At 40.9% G+C, this 24,091-nt stretch overlaps 1 protein-coding gene and 1 long non-coding RNA gene across 5 annotated transcripts; one reads left to right on the top strand and one right to left on the bottom strand.

Moving 5' to 3' along the window:
• sin3aa (SIN3 transcription regulator family member Aa) lies at positions 1-21,138 on the bottom strand. Of its 4 annotated transcripts, none has more exons than XM_067590404.1 (21): positions 20,932-21,138; positions 13,621-13,837; positions 13,126-13,323; positions 11,600-11,706; positions 10,826-11,120; positions 10,485-10,733; positions 10,218-10,370; positions 9,746-9,901; positions 9,500-9,589; positions 8,978-9,096; positions 8,670-8,880; positions 8,303-8,419; positions 7,743-7,981; positions 6,960-7,143; positions 6,230-6,806; positions 5,698-5,867; positions 5,426-5,599; positions 4,592-4,684; positions 3,915-4,009; positions 3,409-3,601; positions 1-1,981 (listed from the first exon to the last, which is right to left on the bottom strand). In XM_067590404.1, the coding sequence occupies exons 1-21, from the start codon at positions 21,027-21,029 to the stop codon at positions 1,751-1,753; spliced, it is 3,966 nt and encodes a 1,321-aa protein (XP_067446505.1). In that variant the 5' UTR covers positions 21,030-21,138; the 3' UTR covers positions 1-1,750. The 4 variants fall into 4 exon arrangements, with proteins under 4 accessions (XP_067446505.1, XP_067446506.1, XP_067446507.1 ...); XM_067590405.1 differs by having other exon boundaries at positions 13,126-13,308; XM_067590406.1 differs by lacking the exon at positions 20,932-21,138 and adding an exon at positions 16,501-16,633.
• Positions 13,845-17,008, top strand: LOC137183389 (uncharacterized). The gene is made up of 2 exons (XR_010928462.1): positions 13,845-16,081; positions 16,527-17,008. It is a non-coding gene; the product is annotated as an uncharacterized lncRNA (long non-coding RNA).
• Positions 21,139-24,091: the final 2,953 nt, after the last annotated feature.

Here is a 24,091-nt window from a genome sequence, read left to right as displayed (position 1 = left end):
TACGTAGGCTACAAATGTCATTTTTATTATTACTTTAAATAATGTCTAAATAAAGGGACTAAAGACATGCTCGTGTGACTTCTTCCATTATCAAAAATATGGTGTGGGGGTGATGTTTGCAGCAGAAATCTATCCAGGGAGGGAAGCGTACATCACAAGGTGAGACCGTTGTGGAGTCCATTCATCTGAAGACTGAAATGAGTCCCACCAGCACCACGGACGGTGTTGGATGTCAAAAAGGGGGGGAGGGGAAGGAAGGGGGGGGGGGGGGCAGTGATTTTTACCAACCAAATGTCACATTCAGAAGAAAAAAAAAAAAAAATGTTATTTTTCATATATAAAAACTGAAAGACCTGGATACATTTCTACTTTTCCACATTTTTTTTTTACTACAGAAATTAAAAAGAAAAGACATAAAGGAACACACAAAGGGGGGAAAACAGCTATTTTTTTTTTTTTATAATCAACTCCCTTTGGTAAAAACTGTAATAAATGGTCTTGCATTTTTCTTTTTCATATACATACTAACTTTAGCCATTTATCACTAAAGTCCACAGTAAGCTTGGAAAGTATTACTAGCACAACAACACAGATCTGTCATAAAAAGTCTGAGACTATGTACAGTGTATTTACAAACGTGAGCGGCATGTGGACAGTCCTCCCAGAATGAGACGAGTGTGTGTATGTATGTGTATGTGTGTGTGTTTATGTGTGTGTACAAGCTGGTGTATTGGCGGAGGGCATTGCCAGCAACATTTTAAAAAGGTTGACTTCCAGGGCGGCAAGGATCATTTGTGTTAATAGAACTATATATAATATATATACACAACACATACACTGGAATACATGTCAGTATCTGACATCCACAAGCTATACAATTTTACAGTCTGAGACCAAACAGTGTTGTGAGGCTAACTTTTTTCTTCTTTTTCTGTTTTTTTTTTTAATTTTCTTTTACATAAGACGCAACAGTGCTTTTCGATTTTAACCCGACAATACTGTTTGGGGCTCAGGCACAGTTTCTAATAATGCTGCCATGTGTTTTTGGAAAAAGGAAATGTAACCCTTTTTCCCATCTAGTGATACATATATAATTGTGATTTGGCCTTAACGCAGGAATGTCTGAACCAGATCTCTTGACTTTGTTGAGCTCCCTCCAAACCTTCAATCTGGGGAAACGAAACTTTAGAAACGACATTTTCTTCTTTCTAAATATAAGTGCACTTGTCCACCGTATAGTTTGTTAAACACTATCATAGAGAAATCCCTGTGTGATTGATTTCGATGGAGCTCTTAACTCTGATGGCTTCAGACAAGACGGTCAGTCAAAAAAGCTAAACCGGTGTGATAAAAGTACAAAAAGCACCACTCTCTTACGACTCTCACAAGTTCACTGCCTCGCTGTCGCTAAGCCCCCTGTGGAAAAGGCTCAGGGAAGTTTGTCTGAGACGTGGCTCCGAATGCTGGTAAGAGCTCAGGTCTGCGACTGGGACATGACCATTCCTAAGTTTTGGCACCAAAGGCCCTGCGCAAAAATGGGCCCAGCTAAAAACGCTGGTAAAATCAGTAATCCTGCCGCCCCGGGGTGCAACATACACGGTAGCTAGCTTAATTGTGCTCCCATGTCGGCCTTAAAAACACGTTAATAAGTCCTCGTCCCTACCTCTACTCCTGACCTGTTTGACTTCAGACCAAACACCACCCAAAGAAATGAGTCTCTCTCCTTGTCTCTCCTCTTGGCTCTGGTTAGTTACGGCGCCTTGCTGGGTGTGCCGTATTTGACGCGGTACTTGTTGATGTTCATGAAGTGAAGGACCTCTGGCTGGCGGCTGGTGGTGCAGGGTAATAGGCCGTCGCGTCCTTCGCCCATCAGCCACTTGTTGGTCTCGGCGTTCATGTCCCGGGTGACGTGCTCCTTGGCCCACGACTCCACCCAGGCGTTAAAGCGTTTGTGCAGCCGTGTGCTCACCCTCTCGTGTGACTGTGGGGAACGGAGAGGGAGGTTACTGGCCTGTTGTTAGAAAACTCAGTGGGGAAAAAATAAAACGGAAATAGTTTAGGACTTGACTCTTAAAGGGGATGCTTTTTGGGGTTTTCTGTTATTTTGGATACTGTCGATGATGTAGGATTTCTATGTTTAACAAGGTCAAAGGTCCAAAACTTGAGGTGAATATATGTAAAATACTCCCTGAAAGTCAAAAGTCAGGGCTGTTCTGTAGTCTTTTTGTTGCTAAGGTTGTTGTATTTAAGAAGTTTCCGTTGAGTGAAGAACTAGAAAAAGAAGTGAAATCCTACTACTGTTTGTTTACGTAGCCTCTGGAGCCGTTGGAAATCGGCCAATCAGAACAGAGTCGACTTATCAGGAGAAGGGCCTTAAAGAGACAGTAGCTAAAACGGCCTGTTTCAGACAGAGGCTGAACTGAAGGGCTGTGTAAAGACTCAGTATAAGTCAAATAAAGAGTTTTATGAACTGTAAATCATGTAAAGATATTCCAGTAGAGACCCAGAATATAAATATAGACCTGGAAATGTGCATATGATATGATATGTCACGTTTAAGCACTAAAGATGTAAGAATCTTTAAGAATGAATCCTCAAGCTGAACTGAATGTACTGATTAATAAGTGACTGAGCAGCTTTTTGTATTAGAGCTCCTCTTACTGGTGACTGAAAGCACCGACATTCATCTGTCAGCTCAGCTGTGTTATACAGTATAGTTTGTTAATTCCTGGTTAAAAGCTTACAGAAAGACAGCGATATACACAGAGCCAACCATAATGTAATAACACTGTTGCGGAGCGATGCCAAGCTATTGAAACCAACACTGAACTGAAAACAATCAGAGGCAGCAATGTAATGTTAGTGTTCTGCTTTGCTTAAAAAGTTAATTTACATTGGTATGTTTACTTACGTTATACTTGACCTTGGTTAAGTGCAGGTTTAACAAAGCTTCAAAGGATCATCTTTAGCTATCTGAATTAGGGATACAGTGTTAAAAATGCCTGCAGTAGTTGCCAATATTCTCTGTGAACCTGTTGTTCTTATGGCACCAGCGCCGTCATTTAATCTGCACAGTGACGTAGTTTCTCAGTCAATATAGCACTAACTGAGTAATTTATTGCTTCAGTTGATTACATTTACTATCAACACTGATTGGACATCCATATAAAACGTGGCAAAAGTTCCCTTTAACAAAAACCATATAAGGAACTGTAGACTGTTATATTCCACTATGATTTATGGAGTTACAGATATTTTGATTGGTTTTGAGTCTGTGCAAAGATGTGAAATTACGTTGCATATAAACATATATATATATACAGTATATACACACTCATTGTAAGAAGAGCTGTATTATGAAATTAGTTGCAGAAATGATTAGTAGCAGGAAAAAAGGCGGGTAAATACCTGGTGAGCTCGCATCAGGGCAGTGCGTCTGTACATGTAATCCTCAGACTTAAAGACGTAGACCATCTTGTAGGAGTTGAGCTTGAACATGCACTCCATTTTCTCCTTTTCCAGGGATTTCTTGCCGCCCTCGCAGGCCTCTTTGTCCAGCTGCTCCCTGCCTTTCTGGTACTTCCTGATCCGTCTCAGATTCCTGGTTACGGGCGCGGAGACATACGTGATGAGAGTGACTAATGAGATCAAGCAAGAATGTGTCAGAACAAATCGATGAGAGTTAATTTAATCAAAAAGGACTCATATGTTTTGGCTTTTAAAATTCGACTTTCATAGGTAGAGATGTGTCGGACAGCTTACGCAACAAGGTACTCTAGTGAGCTTTTTCACTGCGGCAACGGAAACTCAGCAACGTGTTTTACAAATGTCCTGTACTTAAAGAAATAAAACTACAATCTTAGTTTAAAAGGAGAATAGAAAATCTAAAAAAAACAAAACAAAACAAAAATTACCTGGGAAGAAAAACTGGTTTCTGAGCAAGATGCTCCCTCAGCTCTGGAGCGGTGGAATCTGGGTTTAAGTAGCGTCCAACATAATCAGACCAGCGCTGCAGATACCAAACAAGTTTAAGACACAGATTCGGTATATAAACACTAATATTGCACCAGCATTACCAAAAGGTCCTTACTAGTGTTTCCACTCCAGCTGGGAAAGTGGACCTTCTTACTAGACAAAAATGTGAAAACAACGACAAAACATTGCATTTATTTGCTGCATATTGATATCCTCATATAAAAAAATGAAGATAATAATCAAAGATATCACCGATTATGACATACGAAGCCAAATGAGACGTTTAAACTCCTTTTTAAACATCATTCAGTGCCACTAAATGTCAGTGTGAGAATTCAAGACCAGCCAAAAGCCAACGACTGTGGTCGGGACTTTGCACAATTCCTCATTTTTGCAATTTGCCAGCCGTCACAGAGACTCTACTTGATAAGAAAAAAATCTTAAGTGGCTTGTAAAATTGTGAAAAAATAAAATAAAATAAAAAAATGCTGATGTATATAGTTTGGCTTTTGAAAAAAGTTATTCCACCAAACTCTTTGCTCATGGGGCAAAAACTTTCAAACCTACAGCCAGCAGTGCTGTGAGACGTTCAACTACTTTCAGATGTGTTTCTTACCTCGGCTTCCATGGGCTCGTCGGAGTTCTCCTCTTCCGTGTCGAGCAGCTCCACCGTAAGCTGCACCTGGCCTCTGTTCCTCAGAAACATCACCTGAGGAAGTGACAAAGACGTCGCATGTGAGAGCAAAATTAATTCAGCGTGAGAAGTAAAGAAGCTAGCATGTCCTGAGGGATCAGATGGCTGAGGTGCAAACCAAATGACTCAATATCTTGAGTTGGAATCGTGAATTTTTGTTGTAAGTCGTGCCATCTTTCCAAATATTTTGTCTAATTTTAGTTCTTCTACTCATTCTACATTTAAATTTCTAATAAAAATACAATAAAAAAAGCAGAGAACAATATAAAAACATGGACATTATGTGACTTGTATTTTGTGAGACTACTCTCTCTCTTCATTTTTACATCCAGCTGGAGTTCACACACCAGCCTGATATAAATGTTTAATGTAACTATCGCTCCAGAGTGATCTAGTTTTCAGATGTCCTCTTCAAAATTGGATCTTTTTTGACAAAAGTGGATACACTTGTGTGTGAAGCGAGCAGGTTATATCAGCTGTAAAATCAAGCTTTCAAAATAGGTCAAAGAGCAAATTGACATGCTGGCGGCAGGTGGCCTTAAGCAGCTTTAAAATTCTTGTGAGTGATATTCAGAAATGAGAGTAGTAAACTGTAGGCGACATGTTTATGTTTACCAACTCGGCTGCTTTGTTAACGGGACAACGAAGGCGAAAGCTCAATGCTGAGTTCAGGCGCTCGTCATTTGTTTTTGACTTTTCAATTTGTCACAATTTCTGGATCAATTACAGCAAACATTTCTGCATTTCTGTATTTACCTTGAAGCAGTTCTCATCAGACATGAGCTGCTCGGCTTTCCGCTGGTAGACGGCCTCGGCGGAGCTCCTCGAAGATTGCGTGGACATGGTTCCTCCGCTGGCGCCGTTAGTGCTTTCTGCCAGGTAGAGGTCCGTTACCTGGATGCAGATCTCATCGCTAACAATGTGCTGGAGCTGAGGAGGAGAGAAGCAGCGGCGTTGGATTGGAAAAACAACCATTCAGATCTCGATGGAAGATCTGGATGGAAGAGAGAGAGAGAACAGACGCTTACCTGCCGGACGATGCTTTGGATGAGCTTATCCATTGTGAAGGCGATGTAAGCGTGGATGGTGAACATTTCCCTCAGCGAGTCCTCGTATTGTGAGGCCTCCATATTTCCGTCCAGGAGATTCCGAACCATCTCCAAAAAGGCCGAGTAGTAATCTTCCACCTCGATGTCCACTAGAGACGAGAAAAATCACAAGTGGATCAGCATATGACAGAAAGACTACCTGGATTTCAAATGGATCATTTTTGACAAACAGTGCTCATATTGGAAGCGGTTTCTCCAAATCTTCTGTCCAATGCAGTAAGTTTTTGTACTTTACTTCACTTTAATGTTTTGTTCATTCAGTTTTTCAATATTTGTTTACTGAAAAACTGCCAAAATATTTGAAAAATGTTCTCTAGGAAAAAGAGGAATGTTCATTATGTGGCAAAAAGCTGGAAAATGGCACAAAATGTATAGTCTGTACCCAACAAACACAATACAGAACGGTTAAAGTAGAGACACAGACGCTTTAGATTTTATTCTTGTTACTCACTGGGCTCCTTTAATCTCAGCTGGATGGCCGGATTGTCGTTCTTCTCCTTCTTGAGTCCCAGGACTTCCCGCTCCCAGTCTCGTTCCCTGACCTCCTCTTCGATCTGCCGCTCCGCCTGCCCGTAAAGCCGCAGCAGACGCGAGCACAACGTCTGGTGCAGGCGCAGGAAGATGTACCAGTTGTTGTTGACGTAGAAGAGGTTGTAGGCGTCGTCGCAGCCGCGTAGCTTTTGTGCCGCCGTGTTGCTGAACAGCAGCTTGGACTTGGAGGGGCTCCCGCTGCCGGGGACGCCGTTGTGCTTTTTGGAGGCGCCTTCTTCCAGATCCATCTCCTCTTCCTCCTCCTCCTCCTCTACGTCGGAGAGCTCGCCGCGCTGCGCGAACAGCATGTCGGGGATGAAATGGTAGATGATCTGTTTGATCTTGTATTTGTCCTCCTTCTGAATGCTGGTCTGGCGCTTGACGTGGTGGATGATGAGCGCCGCTGCGTCCTCCAGGATCTGGCTGTCCTCGTACGCCAGCGTCAGGTGGGGGCCCGTTGGCGGGGTGGCGTTCTCCTCGGACGCCTGCTCCTGGCGCTGCAGAGGAGAAACAATTCAATGACAACTCTTTGGATACAGAGCAAATTTTCTGTGATTCCCACCTTCATCTGAGAGTCTGTTTCTACTATGATTCCTATTTGGTTTGCAGTTTCTTAAAGCAGTTTGTATTATATCGCTACGATAACTTACCTCATCGTAGATACTTTCGATTTCATTCAGCAGGGACTTGGATCGAAGCACTTTGGTGTCGTTCTGTTTGAAGTTGATGCCTTGATGGTCGAGAGACTTGAGGTAATACTTCTCGTTCTGCTCCCTCCAGATCTTGTTGAAGCCTCGTTGGGCTTCCCGCCACTCCTCCTCCTTGGTCTTTAACCTGAGTAGAGAAGTTATGTATGTGAACAACCTCTCAGTGACATTTAAAACAATATTTAAAAAAAGGTGGCAGAGCGTCCAGTCTCGCTTGTTACTTCACATCTTTACAGCATGATGCAAACATCTGCTGCGTTATTTTTTTCAGGCAGGAGAACTATAATAAATACAGTTAAAGAAGTGACTTCTTGTCAAATCTTTTTGCCACGATGGAGAGTTCAGTCTATAAAAGCACCATTTTTAAATCCACCACTCCGACGTCACATTGGCTTTTTTCTTTCCTGTGTGGATTAGTGAGGGTTTATAAGCTGCGGCTCATGACCTCAGTCTGGGCTCAAAAAGAAGCTGGTGTACACATATTTACTACACTGTGTAAACAGAGAGCCTGTGAATCCCACACATGTGCGTGAGCGTGTATGCACCTTACTGATGATTCACCACACTGCTCAGAAATACACGATCAAAGTCACAGAACAACCTCAACAGAAAAAACAGCTTTATGTTGTTGTTTTTTCCCCACAAACATTAATCAACTAATAAAAAATGAAACAAAAATATTAACACGATCAGTCAAAATAAATGTATTATTATTTAAACACCCACCTCTTTAGCACAATGGGGACAGAAGCAGCAGGATTTTTCTTCAGACCATCGATGATGTCGGGTGCTTTGTCTCCGTATATCCTCTGGATGGCCTTTCGGTGCACGACCTCCGAGGAGCCGCCCAGCGTGCTGTCCAAGCGGAACTTGGCCTGCTCCTCTGCAGACATGCGGGACAACTTCCGCTGTACCGTCTCCAGGACTCTGATGGTAGCCAGGTTGGTTTCCAGCACAACGTCCAGCTGCAGGGTGGAAAACACAAGCATTTTATTATCCTTTGCTGAGCCTGCATGTCCTTTATTTTTCATTAAAAAGGCTCACGATGTTCCTTGATTTTCCAAATATTCACATGTTTTACTGTTCGCCAATTAGAAATGTCTCTAGAGTAATTCCCGAGTCTTTGTTCGGGGATGTTTTTAAGACACTAATGAGAAAAAAATAATTCCTGGAAAAGGAAAATGTGACATCTATTGGAATAAAATTATTTTTCATTCTGGGATATCGGCCTTTGTCTTTGATGATGTCACCTCATCAAGCTGTAAATGCTTAATGTTCCTGCTCACCTCAAAGCGTTCATCCTCACATCTGTAGATGTGCTCTTCGTACTGGGTTTTCTTGGAGCTGACAAAAGTGGAGTCTTCTGACCACGAGGGGAAGGAGACCCAGGTGTCATTTAAGACCTGTACACGACAGAAACAAACACTTTGTCATCTACTTATTTATCTCAAAGTCTGTGTGTGCTGTTGTGTTTTTTTTGGCACCTTTTTGCCAACAAAATCTTGTTTCCAAATCTAATCTACAGACTTTTAGATAGATAGACATAAGGTAACTGGAGTGTCCATAATCAGTAAATGTGTCATATGACAGTTTATGACTTTTTCTAAACCTTCTGGATGTTTACTCTAAACTCTGCCTGAATGCTTCTCTCACCTCTTTACAAAGTGGAGTTCTGCCGGTGCATTTGGGCTGCTGGTAGCTTTTGGGCAGTGCTCTGTAACTGGAGCCTAGCCTCTTACAGGAAGCATAATCAATCTCCATGGCGATACCCTCCGTGGCCCGTTCCTTAGGGTACGTTTCGATGTGGGACATTTCCCGATATCCCAGGAAGTTTTTGAACCAGTTGAACAGCTCAGGGAATTTTCTGTATGACAGCGTTAAGTTTAAAAAAAATGAAGTATGAGAAATACAATGTGCTGTGAGGAAGACATTTATCTGATATGTCAAGAGAGAATACTCACCCTAAAAAGGGCAGCACCAGTTGCACCAGCTCAGCCCTGGAGATCACCTCCTGATTAAAGATGACCAGACACCGCAGGAAGTTGTCGTAGGCCTCTGCACTTCGCAAGGCTTTACGCACCTTTGATGAGAAATAAATATTAAAACCATTGATGTCAGAGCTTACTGGAGGTTCACATGTGCAAATATTTTCTGCAAAACAAAAACTTTATTACTTTGAATAAAGAATATCAAAATTAAATTAAGAATCTTTAAGAATTAAGAATTTTTCATGTGCACTTCATATAGACATTGGTGATAAATTTATATTTAAAACAATGTTATTACCAATCTGTACAGTTGAAACTTTTGCTCTTTGCTCTGCTTTTTTCAGCATGTGTTTTGATTTAAAATGCTATCTTCCTTACTCACAGATCTGTTTCATTTCTTTCCATGTTAATATTTTTCATTTAATGACTGTATTTTACATAAACAAAAAAAATTGGATGGATTTAAACTATATAAACAGTATACCAACAACTCACTTTCTCAAAGAACAACGACTCTGTTCCGACTCCATGCTTGCTGGCCTCTGCCACCGACGGATCTTTCAAATTCAATAACTTGGGCTTCTTCTGTAGCGTTTTACCGAGATGGAAATGAAGAGACAAAAGGTACAGTAATCAAAAACAATCCCACAACGGGAGACAAAAAAAAAAAACATGGTAATTAAGTGGAAACAGGATGCGAGTACTGTTTGACGACAGCAGTAATGAAGAGAGCGTGTTTACCTTCACGGGGGGTGTGCTGCCTGGAGCTGGATGCCGACGGATCTGGCAGCCGTTCTGATTGGGCCTCTGTTTGTTGTTGAGCTGCAGCTTTTTGGCGGTTCCACCGTGATCATTCCGTACAGACTCTGCCTTTTCAGCTGTTGTCTTATTCAATAGCTGAAGAGAAAACACAGTACTGATAAGACAGGGGTACGACTGATAGAGCAAGACTACGTCTGCTCCCCCTTGCTAGGAAAAATACTGACAGAACCCCCATCTACACAACATGATATCAACAAAGTTTTTAATTAAATGCCATGAAAAGTAGTATATACTACAAAGGAAATGATCTGGAGAGTAAAACTCATAATTGTGACATATCTGAATTATAATAAAAAGCTTAATTTAGTGAAGAGGAGTTTATGAAGTGACTGCTAGATCCTCTGCACTGACGCAAGAAGATGGGTCAACTTAGTATCGTAACTCTGCTCACCACTGAACTGTTGGCATCGGGGAGAAATTGCCCAAACTCTGAAAGAAGATCCTCTTGGTTTTTGAAGAGTCTGGCCACCTGAGCGTAGACCTCCTGCTCCGTCAGAGCCGGGGTGTAGTTCCCTCCTGCCTCCTTAGCATTACGCTGCTCCTTCTGTAGTGAATGAATACAAGATTTCTGTGAAGTCACTGCTGAAACATTCACTAAGAAGTTCTTGCACTCCAGAAAGTCTTTAGGGGGCAGGTGTGTCGGATCATAAACTCTGACCTGGTACGTGTGGAGGATCTCCAGGAAGGCTTTGTAGATGTCGGGCTGGCCCTGGAAGCGGTTCTTGATCTTGTTGACGTAGTTGATGGCGTGGTTGAACTCCACTGGCTGGTTGTTCTGCAGGGGTGGACCGGTGGGGGTCCCACTGAGCGGCGGGTGGAGCTGCATGGGCGGGGAGCGGGGAGAGGTGTATGCAGGGATGGACGGATTGCTCTGACTGCTTGGTGTCAACGCCTGGGGCTGAAGAGGCTAGGAGAGGGGCGGAGCATTGAAGGTTTTAGGGGTATTTTACAAGATGCTGCGCAACAAACAAAGTGTAAGTTCCTTATGTAGATTCTCACCTTGCTCATCTTGGCAGGGGTGGGCTGCGTCAGGAGGGGCGGAGCGCTGGTGGTTGCAGTGGGCGGGAGCTGGGGTGGGTGTTGGGTAGGTGCTCCTGTTATGGGGATGTTCTGGACTGAAATGCCATGTGGGGTGATGTGGTGGATCTGACCCGGCGTTGTTACGTTGACCAGGTCATTGGTCTGGACCTCGATCTTGTAGCCAGGTGGCAGGAAGGTGTTGAAGCCCATTATGAGGTCCGGGTGGCCTTTAAAAAGCTGCGACACTCTGCTGATGACCCCGGGGGTGTCGATACTGGAGACAGAAAAACAGACAAATAACTTAAATCCTCCTTACCTGTAAATAGTGGGAATTTCAACTTAATTAAATATCAAAGTCCTGTATATTATCAACTTAATCTTGCATTTCAACTGTCTTGTATAACCTGTCATTCTTCTATGGCTGAGATCTGACCGAGTATGTATTTAAAAGCTCTCAACATTGTGGAGCATTGAGAGTTTTACTAAACTAAAAGCGGCACATACTCTCTGAACTGTGGCAGCCGGCTGTGATAGGGATAACAGACCGTTTGCTCTCAAGAAATGGCAAATGTGCCAATTATTTTCAACACTTTCCATAATTTTTCCAGATCTGAAAACGTTGTCAATTTTTTTTTTTTTTTTTAGCAGTTTGTGGGATACATGGGAACCATTTACTTTAGAAAATATCAACACATGAAAAAAAGGCAAATTTTCAAAGTGCAAGCCAATGTAAAAATCAAATCATGTCCTCACCTTTGAGACTTGAACTCTTTCATTATGTCCAGAAAGTCATTGTAGACCTGAGGCTGGTTGCCAAACTGCAGTTTGACTTGGTCCAAGTAAGACAAAGCATCTTCCACCTTTTGGAGAGAGAAGAGGGAAAGTCTGTTTTTCTGCTTCATTCATTTGACATCACTGCCCTGAGTTTGATATTAACCATTCGAAATCCTCACAGTAAGAGACAACAATGAAAAATTAGCACCTTACACAAATGAACGGGCACCTACACTATCATAAACATATAGAAGATACATTCTGAAACCTTGACGGATACTGGAAAAAACCCAGGTCTTAAAACTTATAATATCTCAGATAATATCTCATATTCTAAGCATGTCCTGCACATGAAACCAGGGTTGATGTTATCTAGAAGCATCAAACAAATGCTGGTAAATTCTTGCCACGCTTTGTAAGATTCAACACACAACTGATCAGTGTGACAGATACCACGGAGGCACCGTTCTACTCAGGAAATGAAAGTAACCCTTAAACGCAAATGTAGCTGATTGATTTAAAGAATCAATAATCGTAGCTAGTGGAAGGAATGAGTTTGCTGCACTGTATCCTACACAATTAATTATTGTTGGTTTCTGATTTGTTATGTTTAAAAAAGTAAATTCATTACTGCTCATGTGTCACACAGGTTTTATTGAAAGGCAGCTTAGTCTTGTTGTGGCAACTGACACATTTTTAAAAAGTTTCTAAAAAGTTTAAGAAAGTCAGAATAAAGTGCAGACTGTTAGCACATTTCAGTATTTTCACAGCAGAGTCTGTGGATTATTCTGACTAATCAGGACACAGTTTCTGGAAAAAAAGACGTAGTTTTCCAAATTCATTTTTTCATTGCTTTGAGAACCGCTAATGAAATTCCACTGATAACCACTGTAATGTTGGTGAATTGCACACTTAAAAATATTTGCATGGCTAGATACGATTGGGGGTAAATGGTGTGGCCTGGCCGCAGCTTCTCTCTCCTCTGACTGCTTGTTGCTGCTGCTGCAGCTCTTCGCTTCTCCCCTTCAGGCGCCCGTTTTGGTTCGGTTTAGTTATGCTGCCTTAGTTATTTCTTTTGCTTTCATGCACCTTCCAACACACACACACACAACACCCATGCATCACATCCACCACTGATCCCACAGGCTTCCACGCCTCATACTTTAATCATTCAGTGCTTTAATTTCCTTTAATTTGGTTTAATTCGTTTACATAAATATCTTTGGTTAAACTTTGACATGGTGTGTCTCCTTTTTGTTGTGGCCACTTGAGTCAGGTTATAACAATGGAAACTCGCCATTTAACTAACCAGACTCTCAAACTACCATCAACCAACAATTCCACTAAACATTCGAAGGGCTAAAAATACACAAATTTCCTTTGCACCTCTAAAAAATGCCTGGATATTTACTTTCAATAACTTCCCTGGCATGAAAACTTCTTGACATTTACAGGTTTTGACGAATGTAACCCTGAACCTTTCAAAGCGAAAGTGGCCGACTGACCTTGAGCCTCTGGAACTGCTGCTGGCCCTGCGCGGAGGCTTGAGGAGCAGCCGTGTGGCTGTGCCCCGACATCACCGCGGGACCGTGGGACTGGACTGCAGGGCTGTGGTGGTGGGACCCCCCATGGACTGCTGGGCTCGGGGTGTGTCCATGCCCTCCACTGTTCTGGGCCACAGTGGGAACCTGGGAAAGCAGAGACTGTTGTTGGAGGAACAGCAAATAGTCATACTCTGGTAGAAAGACATCTGTCAGTTTGCACTTAAACTTGTCCCCCCCCCCCCCCCAAAAAAAACAGATTTATGTAAATCGTGCAATAAATGTACAGAAAGTTCTCTTCATAAAAGTAAGGAGATACTGACAGCTTCCAGATGGAAAAAAACAGAGCTTCGGTCTCTGTATCTGTAACAGGGGTGAAATTGACAGCCTACGGTATGAGTAAAACTTCTCTATATGACCTAGTTTTAGAGAGACTTGCAGTGGACATGCAGTATATACCTGGTATCCCTGGGGGACGGAGTACTGGACGCCTGCTGTGGGCTGCATGTTGTCAGTCACGGCCTCATACACAGCTGGGGCTGGAGCAGGGGCCAGGACACGATGCTGGAAAGCCTCCGCGTTGCCAGGGAGGCGCCGCTGCTGGGACGCAAAAACCGTTTCCTGATCCTCCAGTCGCCGCTTCATTATGAACTCATACTCGTGAGAGCTGAGAGACCTGGGAATGAAGAGCACCATATGGACCTTATTTCACACTGGCAGACCTCTGTCAAGTTATCAGAATCCATTAAATCAGCCTCTTGGTTTCATTCAGCAGTTTGGTGAGGAACATGTGGCAGTAATTTTTGCTTCAACTGTAAAATTATGAATCAACACGGTGCCAGCTAGCCACTTATGTTGTTTGGTTGAGGAGGAGAATTATTACATAGCACCTGACGATATGAAGATAATCCACAGAAGTCCGCTCCTTTGGACCTCATTGATATCTCAACACGTTATAACACACGACTGTTTCTATCTGTGTTATACTTTTGTGAAGTTTCTTTGTTCGGGAACTTCAGCAAAGTTACCCTGAGAGAAGATGAAAGCAGTGTGTGTCTTTGCAGACTGACTTAAAGTGTCTGATTACACTCGATGATGTCCTGGGCCTCTCTAACAATGACGGCCTAAAACTTAAGCTACGCCCTGCTGCATAGGTAACAGACGGAGCAGCTACGTTGCCACAGGACCGTCACAGAGATGGTGGAGCAAAAGCATGAAAATGAGAAAAATTTGTATGTGTGTGAAAGAATTGGAGGAGGGGGGTTTTAGGAAAAAGAAAGCAGTTACGAAGAGACAACACACGAGACACGACAACCTGAATATACAAGCTTTTGTTCCTTTAATGGATTCTCTCTGTTGTTTTATTTTTATATTGCTTCTATTATTATTATTACTTTCATATAATTCACCCATCTTGTTATAAAGAGCAGTTTTATTCATTGAAGATTTGTTTTCTGCCTAAAATGTTCAGGGATTAAAGGACCTTTATTGTTATCTCACCACAATTTAGGACTGGGTACCATTTAAAGAATACCAGTACCAGTAGTCTTAAAGTGAAACCGATACAAACAGAGTACTTTATTTGATACCCTTTTCTTCTACTTCATTCGATACCCATGTGAATCATGTGAATGGAAGCATTAAGTTGCAAAAAATGTCACTACTCCTCCCCATCTAAATGATTTCTGCAGAAATACATTTTGAAAGTGTTCAAATTATTTAAATATTTGTTAAATAACTGTACGGGTTTTAGCTGCGGTAGTGGGCCAATCATTAAACTGAAGAGTACGCTTGCAGTGGTTGACTGTGGGCCAAACTACACAAATAGTCATTTTTTTTCTAGATCTGGGTACAAAAAGGATCGAATGCAAGTATTGCTTGATTGGAGGAGTTTCGATACTACTTGGTACTGGGTTATTTCCGTCGATACCTTAAAAGTATCAAGTACTGATACCCAGCTCTATGACAGTTTCGTGTATACTTTTCGGTTTCAAATGCTACCCATGAATACATGAAATTGCGTTCCCTGGGCTTGAGGAAAAGGTAGCGTAAATGCAACAGGTATTTAAAATTAAGGTTTAATTTTTTTTAATGAATAAAGAATAGAGAATATGGTGACTAATAGTAAATGTTGAATCAAATCTCAGCTATTTGGGACAGCATTCCTTGAAAACTCTTGTGAAACCCACACCAACAGTTTTGGGTTTACAGATGATAAAGGAATGAGTTTATGTTATATTGCACATATTCAGGCAGCTGCCGTTTTTATCTCCTATTTTTTTTTTTTAGTGATGAGCTGATTTACTGCAAAAGTGGTGAAAAGCACGTCTTAAATGGGTCTTAAATGTTAACATGCACTGAATGTAAAACTTGCAGCCTCTGCAGCCAATGAAATCTACAGACACTCTACGTCACCGATGCAACAAACAGGTGCTGTGTGGGAACGTGGGAGTCGGTCTGCCATTCACAACTTCCTCAAGACAGCACCGAGTCCCGAGCCTCTGAATGAAAGACGAACCGGGATAGAATAAATACCGCTCAATAAAACCTTTAAATCGAGCAAAAAAGTGACATAAAGGCTGTCAAACTGAAGTGTACTCGTAAACACTTCCGACAGTGGAGCCGAACTGAGCTGCTCACCAACACATTCTCGCAGCCGGAGAGAGTGAGGCTGCGAGTATTTATAGATATTTCATCTTCATGTGGCGTAGCTAGTAGCGTTTGTAGTCACGTACAGGCAAATACAGACATGTTTGCTACAGGCTACCAGCCGTTGTCCGACGGCAGCTCCTCACCATCCCCTTTACGGCCTAGCAAACACACAAGCACCGACCTCGAGTTACAGCACGGCGCTTCCCTCACGCCCGCCATTTAGAGCGTGGCGCAGGAGGAGCAGCAAATTACACCCCGTGTCAAGCAGGTAAGCACGAAAAAGTACCTCACTTGCTACCCGTTTGGCTGCCTATCCAGCTTAAAAGTACATACAGGTGATTATTTTTATTAACTTCACCCATAACTTGTGTGTCGGCAGGGTTTTTATGCTGCCAGTTAGCTGCTAGCTAATGTAAACAACATGAGTAGCCCGACAGCGAGAATCATCCGGGGCTAGCGGGGAAGCACATGCAGCTAACCATTAGCGATGTGGCTCGCTGTAGCTGAAACAACAATCTGAAGCGAGCATTAGCTATCGATTTCTTAGAGAGCTCATATCAGTTGTAGCTACGAGTGAGTGACATGTAAAGAAACACCGATTCCCCTTGTAGTTTACTTAAAACGTCTGCTAACGGTAGGTAGGCAGCTAGCTGTGTTAGCTTTCTGAATGAATTCAGCTGAACTCACCCCCTCTCTCTCTCCTAAATGGCAAGCCGAAGTTCGCAGATGATGCTTCTGAATAATCCGTTAACCACCACACCTCCTGCTTGGGGAAAAAGACACCGAAGCGACGTATGTGCGGAAAAAAGCAACTTATCGGTGGCGTGTGTTTGTAAAAAATAAACAATTCAAGCTGTGTGAGCTGCAAAGTGAAAATCTCCCCGAGAGAGGAAAACAATCTCCGTTCGGTTAGCTGTGGAGGGAGGCGTGGTTTTTTATATATAACCCCGCCCCCGGCACACGCTATTGGACAGTTCGTCCGGAGGATCCGCAGAAGGGCGGGGCGACGGATCCTGATTGTGAGTTTGAGCTGTCAATCAAGGACTTATCGTACATTTACCCAGCACGCCCATTTTGAGTTGAAGCGCGACAATGCCAGTGAGCGGAGAGGAGAAGAGAGGAGTTCCCACTAGTATGTATGGTGAGAAATTGCTGTATGAAACACGTTTACGTTTAATAAACATATCAAAACTTGTTTGAAGAACACACTTTTCGACTTCCCCAATACTCCAGTACACAGTCAGACACACTCTTTCTCCTTACCTACAGATTTTATATATTTACATTTGAGCCATTACTTTATATTTGAACAGGCTGCATATACGGTACATAACCACCTATTGTATGTATATACAGTAACTTTTTTAAAACCATTCAATCTCAGCACTCTTTGCACTCTTCACACCTTAGCCTTATTTGTATCCTGTTTATTTCACACAAACACTTTCACTTGTATATAGACATTGTATGTTGTTGTCCGCTTGTTTATTTATATATTTGTATATCTATTATTTAAGCCACTTCCTTGTACATAATAGTGATATGTTTATGTTTAATTATCTTTGTTGGCTTGTTGTCCTTGTGTGTCTTTCTGAGGACTTTTGTGTGTAAGTATGTTGAGAGCCACTAAACTGGAGTCAAATTCCTTGTATGCATAAACAATCTTGGCCAATAAAGATAAAAATGATTCATGTGATCAATAATAATTGTACTCAATGTGTATTTCTTACATAAATTGGTCATTCCTCAGTGAAGCATCAGGCTTTTCTTGTCCATTTTAAAGGAAGGGTTCATATTTTATCAAGTCTGTCTTAAAACAACATTCAGGTGCCCAAATGCACATTGAAATAGGGTTTTCTAGTTGTAATCATTCCTCCTGTATGAAGAGGAGGAATGATTACTGTTAAGATTCCTTCATAATGTATTTACAATGTAAGTGATAGGAGTCAAAATTCACAGTCCTCCTCCTGTGCAAAAATGTATTTAAAAGTTTATCTGAAGCTAATATGAAGCTTCAGATAGTCAAATCAAGTAGATATCGTACCACTTGCACTTTGAAAACCAAAACCACAACTGTCTTTTTTTTTTTGTTACATACTTCACACACACACACACACACACACACACACACACACACACACACACACACACACACACACACACACACACACACACACACACACGGCTTTCTGTATGTCAGTTAGTTTTTTGGTAATGAATTCATAAATCACACAACTTTATTTAGGTGGCCGCTTTATGTGAGCATAATATAAACTTATATTTTTATACATAAAATGGAAGTGATTTAAATACACCGCCTCGAAATACTAGTTTGAATAAAGAATTTGATTTACCTGAATTGGAAGATGAATGTTTAACTTTTTTACTGATTGTTAGCTTGAGATGAAAAAGTACAAACATCAGAGCTTTTGACTATGATGTTTTGTTTATATGGTGACTTGTTGATCACATTATAAATTGGTGAAATGGATTGAAGGGAAAAGGAAGCAACCTCAGGCACCACCCTGATGAAGGTGAGATAGCCAAAAACATTATGAAATAACAAATAAAGATGTTACAATATTAAATGTATGTTTTGACACATGGCCCCCCTACAAGATGGGTCACAAGATTGCCTAAAAATGCAGGGCCCAGCTGATATAATACTTCTATGGTGCAAATTCACAAACACATTTTTAAGTAATCAATTTACCAAATAGTAACTGACACACAGTGAACCAGGGACTTGCTGGGGGTTAGTTGCCCCTTTGCTCAGTTGGTACTCAGCCTCGTGTATATTACATACCTGTACTGTGTATAAATTGACTGTTTTCAATATGCATCTATGTAATTCCAATTAAATGCCTTTCCATACCATACCATACCATTAGAGCTGCAACAATTAGTCGATTAATCGATAAGTTAATTAATCGCCAACTATTTTGATGATTGATAAATCACTTTGAGTCATTTTTTAAGAAAAAAAAAAGTCCAAATTCTCTGATTCAAGCTGTTCGGATGTGAATATTTTGTGTTTTTTTTAGTCTTCTAAAGTAAACTGAATATCTTTGTGTTGTGGAGGGTTGGTTGGAACAAAATAAAACTTTTACAGAACGTTATCTTGGGCTGCACCGATACTCATCCCTACAATACTGATGCAATATCAATATTGAGGTATTTGGTCAAAAATATTGTGATATTTGATTTTTGTCCATACCACCCAGCCCTACAAGGCACTATATATGCAGGCTCTATAACCTATTTAGAGTAGGGATGCACTGATCTGACTTTTTCAGTACAGATACAGATACCTGGGCTTTGGGTATTGGTCAATACCGAGTACTGGTCCGGCACCAGTGTTCAATTGATAAGCTGTATGCCTCACTGTGTGGAGGAGACTGGGATCATTTTTTTATGTATAAAATCAGGCTTGACTTAAACATTGCTTTCCTAACTTTGTAAAACTAGATGTAACAAATAAATAGATATAAATTTACTGAATTGTTATGTATTAAAATAATGGTATCTGATGTGTCCAGTGATACCAGATCCAGCTATCTGAGTCAGTATTGAACCAATATTGGGTATTAGTATCAGTGCATCTCCAATTTAGAGTATGGTCCTAAATTTGAGATTTAGTTCAGTTTAAGATTGTAGTTATTTATGTTTTTGTTTTATCTCTTATCTACTTCTTTGAGTGTCCTTATATTCTTATGTCTGTCTATCTATCTATCTATCTATTTCCTGGACTTTGGTGACACGTGACTGTGTAGGAGGGAGCGAGTCTACCTCTTGTACTTATGTCCCGCCTCCTTGTGGACAAAGCAGCCAATCACTGCACGCAATAGTCATTACAAATCTCCAAAAGGTGGAACCTCCTAAATAAACCATCGCCCACGACAGGCGGAGCTGCAGCACCAGCCCGGGATTCCTTCCTCCTTCCAGCCCGGGCAGAAGCTTCAGCAGCGACCGTAGGCTGCAGCACATACACACTCACACACACTCGGAGTACTCCACTATCCCGACTGCCCCCCCCCCAACCCCAACATAATTACGCGCATGTTTGCAGCTTCCTTTGCAAAATATACGCTTGAACACCAAATCCAGCATTTGACTAAAACATACAGCTGATTTTCTTGTTTTGAACGTACGCTGTAAGACTATTTATCGGCTGCTTCACAAGTCGTTTTTTAGTGTTTGTGCAAAAGCATGCAAGACACCGAGCTGTTACGGGCTGTGGAGATCCCCCCCATCCACCCCCCCGACACACACAACACCGGACTGCACGGTTTAAGGAGGATCAACGAGCCCCACAGCCAGCAAGCCAGCCAACCAGCCAGCGTCGGTGGACGTGCGTATTCGCAGGCTGCCACACTCCAAACAAAAGGCTTTATGGCACCAAAACGCATCACTGGTAACACTGGAGGAACACGGTGAAGTAGCCGTGGCCTGTAGGCGGCTATCAGCGCATCTTTTCACGGCGGACAGAGCTGATCCAGTTGCCCTTATTAAACAATGCCAAAGTCAAACGAAACGGGAACTACGGCGTCGCTGTATGGAAACATCGGCACGCCATTCCCCGTGTCCCCCCCTCCTCTCTCTCTCTCCAAAAAAAAAAAAAAAAAAACACAAAAACGCAGCCCCATTTTTCCTGCAGAGAGGACGGCCGCGCGTTTAACAAATCATATTCTTTGTTTACTTCAAATAGTCGGGAGTAAAATGTCTAACCTGTCTTCCTCCCTCTCCCCCCCCTCTTCTCTTCCACACTACAGATCCATTTGCAAACAAGCGTTACATGCTCACACAACGCTGCAGACAAAATGTTTCCACTTCCAGACAGCGGGGTGCCTCAGATTCTCATTACACAGCCCGGGGGAGATTGTTTACTAGCCGAACAAAATGACGTCTTTTTACAGATCTGGCCGTCTATACCACGTTATGTTTTCTGGCTATTCTGTTGCCCGTTTACGAGCATAAAAGCCCCCCGTTTCAATTCATATAAGGACACAAAAGGCGCGACTGACAACAGAGCGCTTTTCCGATTCGTAATAAACATCGTTCACTTTGTTTTATCATCAGTATAGTTAATATTATTTAGTTTAAACAGCTGTTACATACCCAGGAAAAAGACTCCTTACTCCGGATTCGTGTTTGTAACAAAATATTTGGAGACGCCCCCCTCCGTTGGCATTGGCGCACACTACAGTCCACGTCATTTTATTTTAAATATCACCCGCTAAAAAACACAGCGCGCATCACTGAGGCTGCAGTGGCTTCATCAGATCAAAACTGTGGAGGCCTGACTGTCATCTACGCTGAAGACCTTCACAGTGTTAGGAAATGATTTGCAGCAGTGATGGAGACACTTTTCAGGTAGGTTTATTTCACTATATCTCAGAGGAACATATTCTACTTTTTACGTATAAAACAATGATAAATAAATATAAAATATGATGCATTGTTGTTATAAACTACACAGCAGCAGGCCTGTATAAAGTGGTTCAAACTGACCCAATTAAAATGCTTCTTACTTGTTGATGTTTCAGTAATAATAATCCAATAATAGGATTATATATAAAACAGTAGGAGTACTTTAGCTTTTGATATTTCATGTATGGCTTCACCTGATGATTATTTTCATTATTAATTATGAATCTGCCGAATATGTTATCGATTAATCACTTAGGTCCATAAAAGAACTAAAATATTAATTAGTATTAATAATTCTATTTAACTTGTAATGGATAATTTTTACAGTGTGACAGTGCTACTTTTAATTAAGTAAAGGGTCTGACTGCTACTTCTACCACTGATGTACTGAAGTAAAAAAAATACAATATTTGTATTTAATTATTTGAAATGTATTTGAGTAGAAGTCCAACGTTACATACAATGGAAATACTCAAGTAAATTACAAGTTCCTTTTTAAAATTGTGCTTAAATACTGTACTTGAGTAAATGTACTAAGTGACTTTCCCTTTACTCCGCTGGATTTTTCATTATTAGCATATTTATTTATTAAAATAAACACATTTTTGATACAGTGTAAAAATCCTAACCTCTTCATCCGAGTTACTACAGTAAGAGGATACCTATTCTAACACACCAGAAGAAAATGTATGTCGCTTGATGTCAAGTCTAATCTCTTATGACCCTCTTAAAACAGGCTTTCCTTGTAAGCAGTTAAGGCAGAGAGTGGTACTCCATAGCTGTATTTCATATAATGGAAAACAGTCTGCAACAATCATTGTTATTAAGAGTGGCGAATGGTTTACTTAAACCATCAAAGAAAGCGCTTACATTGATTGCAGCCTTGTATCTAAGGCCTGTGGGTGTACATTTTTACTGTTCTCACTTGTATGTATGACATTACACTCAGAAAACCAAGCGACAAGCTGAGCTTAGTGACATAAAATGTAATTAGATAAGTAAAAAAAATGATGGAATATTGACATTTGCTAACTTTGTTTTAAATCTTTTATGTTCAAGGTGTTCCCGGGTAACAAAATGATGAACTTAAATGTAAATTTAACCCTCATAGCCTGTAGATCTTCCTGCAGATCCAAAAAGTGTTTGAGCTTTGGCTTTCTTTTTCCATCCTGGAGCTTTTGGGGGAGTCATGTACACAAGTGAGTCTAAGAACTGGCCAAAATCATAGAAATGACGTGTGAATTCTGCTTTATGGTGGTAACAGTTCTCAAGAATAAACTATTCTTGGAGCTTTTTTAATCATTTTCATTTGATTTAATCTTAATTAGTCTCTGTCAAAGCTAAAAAAAAAAAAAAAACTAAAAAAAAATTAGTAAATTAGGTCTCATGTTGTTAAAATGTATAGTTTACAGGACCAGTTCAAAGATTTGCAGGCTTTTTCCATGTACTCGATCCTTGGTTGGTGCAGTCATAAGCTGTATCCAAGTGTTTTTATATTGCAGAAGAAAGAAAAAAACAGAATTCCTAGTTTGGGGGGTAGTATCCTCTCCACTGAGAAGATACTATCAGATAAAGACAAAAGGATTATAAACAATTTTATACTTGAACGTTACTGATGAGAGAAAATAGTAAAGGGTGTAAATTGAAGGAAGGAATATTGCTCTCAGTATGCGTTGCTGCTGCAATATACAGAGGGCACTAATTTGGCCTGAGGATATTACAACACACCAATAAACATTGTTGAGATAAATACCCACACGCTGCTGAATTAAGCTCCCAGCATGCTTTACAGATTCAGTGTTTTAATGTGGTGGGAGTGCACATTATTTTGTGGGTATTCCTGTTTAAGTGCTGTAGTTTACACTGCTCACTTTTTGGTGTGGCTGTAAACTCCACAGTCCCACTGAATGATGATGTTAGATTCAAACTAGATTCTATAGGAAGCTTGAAATCCCTTATCTCATGTATATTATATAGAGCTCCGTCAATACTGGAGTTTTGAGACCAAGATCAATAAAAATTTGACTGTAAATATGTGATCATAATACTGATAAAGATCTCTTAAATTTGGTTGTTATCAAAATAAATTGTGGCCCAAATACAAGTGTGTGACAAAGACAAAAACAACATGAAGGGTCTTAGTGAGGTGCGAGAGCCACCTCAGTGCTTCTCAGCACAGATTCAACAAGTCTCTGCAACTCTACTGGAGGGATTATCATTTTGTGTTATCAGATAATCAGTTGGCTTAAAATGTATTGACTGTGAAGGCATTTTGTAAACAATTCACACGATCGTTGTACTCATCAGACCATTCAGTGTTCCCTTGCCGCTTGAATGGAAGCACCTGAATTTTGTATTTGTCTCCACTCTTACAGGATATTCAGGTTTTTTTTGATGGTGCGGGTGTATGCTCTATCTTGACTGAAAATACAGAAACTCTAAAAACCTGACTGATAAGAAATAAAAAGACAACTGCAAAATTGTTTTGTATTGTATACATTTTCTTCATATTCTGTATTTTATACAACTTGATGCAAAGTGTTGTGGACACTACTTTTGTCTATACTATTGAGGACGGTCAAACTTCCAATGATACAGAGCAGCAACCAACAATTGTTTACATAATCGTCTTGCTTAAGTGATGATTTCCTCTATAAAATCTCAGAAAATAGTGAAAGAGTCAATCAAGTCCAAGCTGACATATTAAAACTATTTTTTTTCTGACAAACAGTCAGAAAAAAACTCAATGATGTTCAATTTACTATCAAAGAAGACGCTAAACCAGCAAATATTTGCATTTGAAATGCTGGAGCCAGTGATGTTTCTGCATTTTTCCTTTAAAAATGAC

Source organism: Thunnus thynnus, chromosome 5 (genome assembly GCF_963924715.1).
Source record: "Thunnus thynnus chromosome 5, fThuThy2.1, whole genome shotgun sequence".
Classification (NCBI taxonomy): domain Eukaryota; kingdom Metazoa; phylum Chordata; class Actinopteri; order Scombriformes; family Scombridae; genus Thunnus; species Thunnus thynnus.
The sequence above is the reverse complement of the archived record's forward strand: the minus strand, read 5'-3'. Positions and strand labels throughout refer to the sequence as shown.